The 8,988-nt window shown below is 36.0% G+C and overlaps 1 protein-coding gene across 1 annotated transcript in view; it reads left to right on the forward strand.

Moving 5' to 3' along the window:
* Nsun6 (NOP2/Sun RNA methyltransferase 6) overlaps positions 1–8,988 on the forward strand; it is a 47,188-nt gene that overhangs the window by 31,234 nt on the left and 6,966 nt on the right. Inside the window, exon 8 of the mRNA XM_048809035.1 lies at positions 7,334–7,482. Coding sequence (XP_048664992.1) covers positions 7,334–7,482 — 149 coding nt within the window. The remainder of the gene's footprint in view (positions 1–7,333; positions 7,483–8,988) is intronic.

Here is an 8,988-nt window from a genome sequence, read left to right on the forward strand (position 1 = left end):
AGCAATTTTGAAAAAAAATTTATATACACACACATATACGTGTGTGTGTGTGTGTGTGTGTGTGTGTGTGTGTGTATAACTGTAGTAACGATGCTGTGCAGTAGATACCAAAAACCTGTGCCTATTTAGCTGAAAGTGTATACTTTTTGAACAGTATCTCCCCAGCCCCTCCTCACTCTCTGAGTCTCTGGAACCACTATTCCATTCTACTTCTGTGAGTTTGACTTTTTAAATATTCCATACATGAGTGAAATCATGCTGTATTTGTCTTTTGGTGCCTTGGTTATTTCACTTAACATAATGTACTCCATATTCATTCATATTTCACAAATAGCAGTTTCCTTTTTTATTTTTTTTTAAGACTAAATAGCATTCTATTGTGTATATAGCTCATTTCCTTTATCCATTTATCTGTCAGTGGACACTGGGTTGATTCCATGTCTTAGCTGTTGTGAATAGTGATGCAGTAAGCATGGGAGTGCAGATACCTTTCTGACATTAATCCCAATTCTTTTTTTTTTTTTTTTTTCCTTTCTTTGATCCCAATTCTTTTGCATATATTCTCAGTGAAGGGATTGCTAGATCATAGTAGTTTTATTATGTAGGTTATTATTTTTTTTTATTTTTTATTTTTTTAAGAACTAGACCACTCTCCATAATGGCTGCACTATACGTTTCTGATCAAAAGCATGCTGGTGTTCCTTTTTGTCCATGCTCTCACCAAGTTATCTTTTGTTCTTTCATTAGTAACCTCCTGTCAAATGTGAGCTGATAAATTTCATTATGGATTTTATTTGCATTTCCCTGATTAGTGATGTTAAGTATTTTTTCATACATTTGTTAGCCATATCTTCTTTTGAAAAATGTGTATTCTAGTCATTTGCCCAGTTTTAAATTGGTCTCTTGCTTTAAATTTGAGTTTCTTGTGTATTTTGGATTATTAACTCTTTATCAGATATGTGGTTTACAGATATTTTCTCCCATTATGTGGGTTTTCTGTTCACATTGTTATTGTTTCCTTTGCTGTACAGAAGCTTTTTAGTTTCATGTAATTGTATTTGTCTATTTTTGTTATTGTTACTTGTGCTTCATGGGCCATATCTAAACAAATAATCACCTACCAATGTCATGGAACTTTTCTTCTATTATTTTACATTTCCAGGTCTTTAATCAATTTGGAGTTTATTTTTAAACATGGCTTTATATAAAGATCCAATTTTGTGCATGTGGATGGTCAGTTTTTTTGGTGCCATTTATTGAAGGTACTGTTGTGTGCTCTTACTATCTTTATTGAAAATAAATTTTCTGTGAATGCATAGATTTATCCTCAGACTTTTTCATACCATTGGTCATTGTGTCTATTTTTGTGACAGTACCTCATTGTGTCAATTTTTGTGACAGTACCGTGCTGTTTTGATTATTGTAGCTTTGTACTATAAATGTAGCAGGTAGTATAATTCTCATACCTTTGTTCTTTTTACTCAAGATTGTTTTGGCTGTATTATTTTATGGTTCATAATAATTTTAGAATTGTTTTTTCTATGTCTGTGAAAAATGACATTAAAATTTTGAGGAGGATGCATTGATTCTATACATAGCTTTCGGTGGTGTGGACATTTCAACAATATTAAGTTTTCTAATGCTTAGACATTGCATACCTTTTTGTCCTTGAATTTTTTTCCTCAGTGCTTTGTAAAAGTTTTTTTGTATATAGATCTACTTTGCAGTTACATTTTCTCTTGTGTATTTTATTCTTTTGTTTCTGTGAGTGAGTTTTTTTGTTTATGAAAAGTGTTTAAAGTATGGAAACACTATTGATTTTTTAATGTGGCTTTTATATCCTGCAACTTACTGAATTTGTTTTTTTTTTTTTTTTAAATTTTTTTTTTTTAGTTATCGGCGGACACAACATCTTTGTTTGCATGTGTTGCTGAGGATCGAACCCAGGCCGCACGCATGCCAGGCAAGCGCGCTACCGCTTGAGCCACATCCCCAACCCAACTTACTGAATTTGTTTATCAGTTCTAATGTTTTCTGGTAGAGTCTTTAAAGTTTTCCATATATGATCATGTCATTAGCAAACAGATAATTTCACTTCTTCCTTTCCTGTTAGGGTGCCTTTTATATCTGTCTTTTGGCTAATTGCTGTGGTTAGGACTTCTAATTCTGTGTTAAGAAGAAGAGGTGAGAGTGGTCATCCTTATTCCTGATTTCACAGAGAAATTTTTTTTTTTAACTTTTCCCCATTGTTTGTGATGCTAATTGTGGGCTTTATTGTGTTGAGGTTCTTCCTTTTTTACCTAATTTATTGAGAGTTCTTAATCATGAAAGGATATTGAATTTTTGTCCTATGCTTTATCTGCCTCCATGAGATGATTATAGAGGTTTTGCCCTTCATTTTCACATTAACTGACTTATGTATATAAATCATACTTGTATTCCTGGAATAAATCCCATTTGATCATTTTGAGTGATCTTTTCAATGTATTGCTAGATTTTTATTACTTTTTTTGAGGATTTTTATATCCATATTCAGCAGGGATATTGAAGCAATTTTTTTTTTATTTTCTAGTGGTATCCTTAGACTTTGGCCTCAGGGTAATGTTGACCTTATAAGTTTGGAAGAATTCCAAGATTTTGAAAGAGTTTGGGAAGTACTGGTGTGAGTTCTTCTGTAAATGATTAACAGAATTCATCAATGAAGCCATCAGGTCATGAACTTTTCTTTTACTGATTGAATCTCATTAGTCCATCTGATATTCAGATGTTCTTTTCATGATTCAATCTTGGTGGGTTTGTGTGTAGGAATTTTTCTTTTAGGTTATTCAGTTTGTGGATGTGTAGTCATTTGTAGTAATAGTTTATGATCCTTTCTATTCTCTGGTATTGGTATTCATGACTTTATTTTCATCTTTTCACTTTCAGTGGGTTTCCTTAAAGATGAAGTCAGTGTCTTATAGGGAGCATGTATAGTTGGGTGTTTTTAAGATCATTTAACTACTCTGTCTTTTATTTGAGAAATTTTATCCATTTGTGTTCAAAATCATTATTGATTGGTAAGGACTTAGACGTCATTTTGTACTTTACTGAATTTGTTTGGTGTCCTTTGTTCTTCCTCTTTTGATGTCCTTTGGATTTGGTGCTTTTTTTCTTTCTTTTCTTTTTTTGGTAGTGCTAGGGATTGAACACAGGACCTTGTGCAGGTGAGGCAAGTACTCTACAACTGAGCTATATCTCCAGCCCTGGTGCCTTTTTCTGGTGGAATGTTTTGATTCCCTATTTTTTTTTTTTCTTGTTTGTGTACTGCAGCTTTTTGTTGTTGTTTTGTTTGTTTGTGTTGGTCATGAGCCTTTTGTTAAATGTCTCAAATTTATAACAGGCTATTTTAAGCTATTAATAACTGAAATTAGCATTTTAAAAAACTAAGATTTTTTTACTGTATTCTCCCCACATTTTATACTTCTATAGTCATAATTAATGTATTTTATATTGTGTATCCTTACCAATTACTGTAATTTTTTTTTTTTTTTGTACTAGGGATTAGAAACCAGGGACACTGAGCCACATCTCTAGACCTTCTTATTATTTTGAAACAGGGTCTTTCTAAGTTACTTAGGGCCTTGATAAGTTGCTGAGGCTGGCTTTGAACTTGCAATCCTCCTATTTTTCATAGCATTACATTTTAACCTTCTAAAGATATGTGTTTTATATACCATCATTATAAATGAGTATTCTGTATTTGATTATTATATTTATGAATGGGTTTTGTACTTTCATGTTTTTTTCTCTCTACTAATTAGCATCATTTATTTTGTTTCTACTCAGAGTTCCCATTAAGCTAGATCTGGTGGTGAATTCTCTCAGCTTTTGATTGGAACAGTTTTGAATCTTCGTTTCTGAAGGACAGTTTTGCTGAGAAGAGTATTCTTTGTTTTTTGTTTTTGTTTTAACTTCAACATTTAGAATATATCATCTCATTTTTTAGGTTTGTAAAGTTTCTGCTAGTAAGTCTGTTGCCAGCCTATTGAAACTTCCTTATATGTGATATGCTTCTTTTGCTGCTTTCAAGATGATCTCTTTGTCTTGTATTTTTGATAAATTGTATGTCTTAGTGTTGTTTTGTTTGGATTGAATTTGATTGGTATACCTTGACCTTCCTGTACCTTTTATGTTTTCCTCCCAATTTGGAAATTTTTTTATTTTTTTTTAATAAACTTTCTAACATTTTTGTCTCTTTTCCTTCTAGAACTGCTATAATTAGAAAATGTGATATTTGGGGGCTTTGCTGAATGTTCTGTAAGATTTCTTCATTCCTTGCATTCTTTTCCCCCCTGACTTTATATATTTAAATATTTCTTTTTTGAGTTCACACATTCTTTCTTCTGCTTGATCAGTTCCCACTTTTGATTATATCATTTTTTCTTTTGTTCGTTGTATTTTTTAGCTCCAGAATTTGATTTTCTGTTTTTTGTTTGTTTGTTTGGTTTTTGTTGTTGTTGTTGGTGGTGGTGGTGATGGTGGTGGTACTGGGGATTGAATTCAGGGGCACTCAACTACTGAGCCACATTCCTGGCACTGTGATAGACTTTGAGCTTGAGTATTCAGGCACCAACTAGTTGCTGATATAGTTATGGGGCTAGGTGTACTGGAATAGGATTGGAGCTTAGATTATAGGGTCTGGCCTAGTAATGAGTCAGGCCCATGCTCTCTGTCTTTAGGATTGGACCTGGATCCTGTGTCTGAGAGGTTGGCCTGGAACTTGGGTCTTTATGAATGTTCCTGGAAGCTTAGTCCATGGGGTCCAGCCTGGCTGCAGTGTTTATTGGGGCCAGCTTAAATTCAGAATCTTCTAGAACAGGCCTGGACCCTGGTTCTAATATAGTAGGTATTGTGACAGGTATGGATCTTGCATTTGTGGGTGCCAATCTGGCACCTGGGATTAGGGTATTTGCCCTGTTTGTACCTAGAACTATAGGTTACTGTGATCCCCAAGGCTGCCTGGAGTCTAGGTTTATAGGTCCTCTTTTAGTGGCTGGATCCTTGAGTGTTTGCCTGAGAACCTGGATCCTCAGGGATATTCCTAGCGTCTGGTTTCTAATACAGCACTGGAGTATATTGGAGCAAGTTTGAAGTGTGGGACCACATAGGCTGGCCTGGGGGATGGTGCTATTGGGGTCTGCTCCTTCTAGATGTTCCTGGGGTGGGCCTGTTTATTGAAATCTGAGGCGAAATGCTATTGGCTTACTTCCCTCCTTCTTCCAAGCAAAGGATATTTCTCTCTAGATTGTGCTGCCTAGAGTTGAAGGAGAGGCAATGTGAGTAATGTAAAATTGTCCTTCCTACCTTCTTATAAGTGAGTCTTATTTCTGTACTATACACAAGTACTATAATCTCTCACCTGCTTGCTTTTCTTTTGTAAAGGTATTTTCTGGTGAATAATTGTTCAAATTGATGTTTCAAGGTATGGGCATAAGTGCACTAAAGCCTTATTCCACCATCTTGCTGACATCCAGCCTTGCATCCATATTACTTACGATGTCACTTGCTTTTAGTGTGAAGAACTTCCATGAGTATTTCTTAACAGATAGTGGTGCCACCAACAAATAACATTTTTTTTTCCTGGAAATATCTCTATTACACCATTATTTAAAAAATAATTGTGTAAAACATAAGGTATTTGGTCACCTGAGGATATTTTCTTTCTGCACTTTGAATTTGTCATCTTTGCATCTTTTGACCTTGGTTGTCCCTGATGAGGAATCAGCTGTTAATCTTAGTGTAGTTCTTTAGCATTAATATGTTTTGCTGTGGATCTTTTTTTCATTTTTCCTACTGAGAGTTAGTTCATCTCTTTGGATGTATATATTGAAAACTATTCATATTTGATGGAAAAAAATTCAGTCATAATTGTCTAAAAATTTTTTTTAATAGAGAGAGAATTTTTTTTTAATATTTATTTTTTAGTTTTTCGGCGGATACAACATTTGTATGTGGTGCTGAGGATCAAACCTGGGCCGCATGCATGCCAGGCGAGCGTGCTACCGCTTGAGCCACATCCCCAGCCCCTAAAAATTTCTTAATATTTGCTGGAGCAGAGCAGAAATACGTCAAATATATCTTGGTGTATTTATATGATTTTATAATGGAGATTATTTTAAAACATGAAAGCAGCAATACAACACAATGATGAAGACACATTTACTACCCAGCATTTATATATATAAGCTGACTAATGTAACAGATTGTGAAAAAAATTATAAAATATTTAATAGAAGAAATATTAATAGTCTTAATGTACAAAGAACTACTCTAACCAATGAGAAAAAGATAGTCTCAATAGATAAAGAGTAAGCAAAGGGTACCCACACACACACACACAAAAAAAAAGGTCACAAATGACCAATAAAGTAAAAATCACGTTTGGGGATTTTGGGAAACAAATACATTCATGATAATGAAAATGTAAGTAGTATAATCTTTCCAGAGGATTTTACCAATATGTGTCAAAAATCCCAAAGAAAAATTTCTTTGAACAGAATTTCTACTAAGACAATAGGTAAGAAAGCAAGAGGTAGTAGTAGATGGAAATGAATTAAATTGATAATTGTTTGTGTCTAATAGAGCTTTGCAATCAGAAAAGCAGAGAGTGAGATTTAGAATATTACTGTGGGTCCTGTAGGATCAACTAGCTGTAACTAAAGCAATCAGTAGCAGGTAGGTAAATAAAATGGTCTGCTTTTATATTTGTTAAAGACTTTCTCCAGTAATAGTAAATAGATCAGAAATTGGAATGGAAAAGTTATTCAAGTGAATGCAAAGGGAACCTTGATGAATCCAAGGAGGGTAATGACTCATCCTAGATCTTAGCCATACTGATGGCCACAGACACAAGGAGGCCAAAGAACTACAGAACTAGAACCAGGATGTTTGACTACAACCCACCAGGCTCTCTTTTCTTCTGGAGCTGTCTGCTCTAGAAATTAGCAAAAGAACTGTCAGTTTACAGAATTAATTCCAAGTCCTAGGTTTAATAAATAGTGGCTTCTAATGTTAGGGTATGGGGTATCATTTGATTAAACCTAGATCTATATGATATTAACAGAATAATTAGACACTATAATAACTACGTTTTTAACCTTTGTACAAAGTCAAATCTACATTAAATAGAAGTAGTAGGTTAACCAGGTACTTGATTAAAGGGAGAAATTGTTTCCAGTATTTTTTTCTTCTGGGTTATAATTTGTAAATTCCTGATCATCACTTCTATCTTAAAGAGTTTCTATTGAAGATCAATATAGAAGATAACAAGTAACATTTACAATCCTCTCTGTAGGAGCACCTCCATTCTTACCAGAATCTTTTGACCGAGTTCTCCTTGATGCACCCTGTAGTGGAATGGGACAGAGACCAAACATGGCTTGTACTTGGACTTTGAAGGAAGTAACATCGTATCAACCGCTACAGCGAAAACTCTTTTCTGTGGTATGTTATGCTCCTTTGCTGTGAAGGAAGTTGAACATTACTAGTTAGACATTGAAAGCATTAGGAAAATGTTTTTTTTTTTTTTTTTAAATAATTTTTTTTTAAGAGGGAGGGAGAGAGAGAGAGAGAGAATTTTTTAATGTTTATTTTTTAGTTTTCGGTGGACACAACATCTTTATTTTATTTTTATGTGGTGCTGAGGATCGAACCCAGCGACCCGCGCATGCCAGGCGAGCGCATTACCGCTTGAGCCACATCCCCAGCCCAGGAAAAATGTTTATAGCAGCAGTTTTCACTGTAATCAAAAAGTGGAAACAAGCTGGATGCAGTGGCGCACACCTGTAATCCCAGTGGTTTGGGAGGCTGAGACAGGAGGATTATGAGTTCAAAGCCAGCCTCAGCAACAGCGAGGCACTAAGCAACTCTAAATAAAGTACAAAATAGGGCTGGGGATGTGGCTCAGTGGTATAGTGCCCCTGAATTCAATCTCTGGTCCCTCCCCCACCCCCAACCCCAAATGTGGAAACCACTCAAGAGTCATAAGCAAATAAAAATTTGGTATACCTGTATGTTGAATATTGTTCAGCCTTAACAAAGAGTGAAATTCTGATATATGCTGTAGTAAGTTTGGACCTTGATGACATTATGCTAAGTAAAATAAGCCAGACACAAAAGAAAAAATTTTGCATGATTCTGCTTATATTAGGGCATTAGAATAAGTAGATCTAAAAAAACAAAGTAAAGTTGATCAGGGAGTAAGACAGTGGGAGGATGGGGAGATACGGTCTAATGGTTATAGAATTTTTGTTTGGGATGATGACAAAAGTTATAAAGATGAATAGTAGTGATGGCTGTACAAATGTTCTTAATGCCATTGATTCATATATGTAAAAATGGTTAAAAGGGTCAATTTTATGTATATTTTACTATGTATAAGGCAAAGACTGAAAAGAGCTCATTTTAAATATAGGGCTCTCTTTTATGTTGACTCATCTTTTAAATACATAGGCAGTTTCTTTGCTGAGACATCAGTGAATTCCAAACATCCTGATCCATCTTTGGGAAAAAAAAAATTTTTTTGCTGAGTTGTTCCTATACTTACTAATATTTCACACGTAGAGGCCCAGCGGCCTGCTGAGGGGCAGAGCCGCTCCCCACCCCCAGCGCCTGCCAGGTAGGCGGAACGGTGACCACCCGCAGAAAAGGCCCAGTGGCCCACGGCTGAACAGAGCTTCCAATCACTCCTGCAAGGTAGGCGGGCCTGCGACCCACCAGCAGAAGAGGAGCAGCTGCCTGCTGAGAGGCAGAGCCGCCCCCTCCCCCAGCGCTGGCAAGGTAGAGGGAACTGTGACCATCCACAGAGCAGGCCCAGCGGCCTGCTGAGGGGCAGAGCCGCCCCCCACCCCCAGCGCCCGCCAGGTAGGCGGAACGGTGACCACCGGCAGAAAAGGCCCAGAGGCCCACGGCTGAACAGAGCTTCCAATCACTCCTGCAAGGTAGGCGGGC

The sequence above is a fragment of the Marmota marmota genome, unplaced genomic scaffold (assembly GCF_001458135.2).
Source record: "Marmota marmota marmota unplaced genomic scaffold, marMar, whole genome shotgun sequence".
NCBI lineage: Eukaryota > Metazoa > Chordata > Mammalia > Rodentia > Sciuridae > Marmota > Marmota marmota.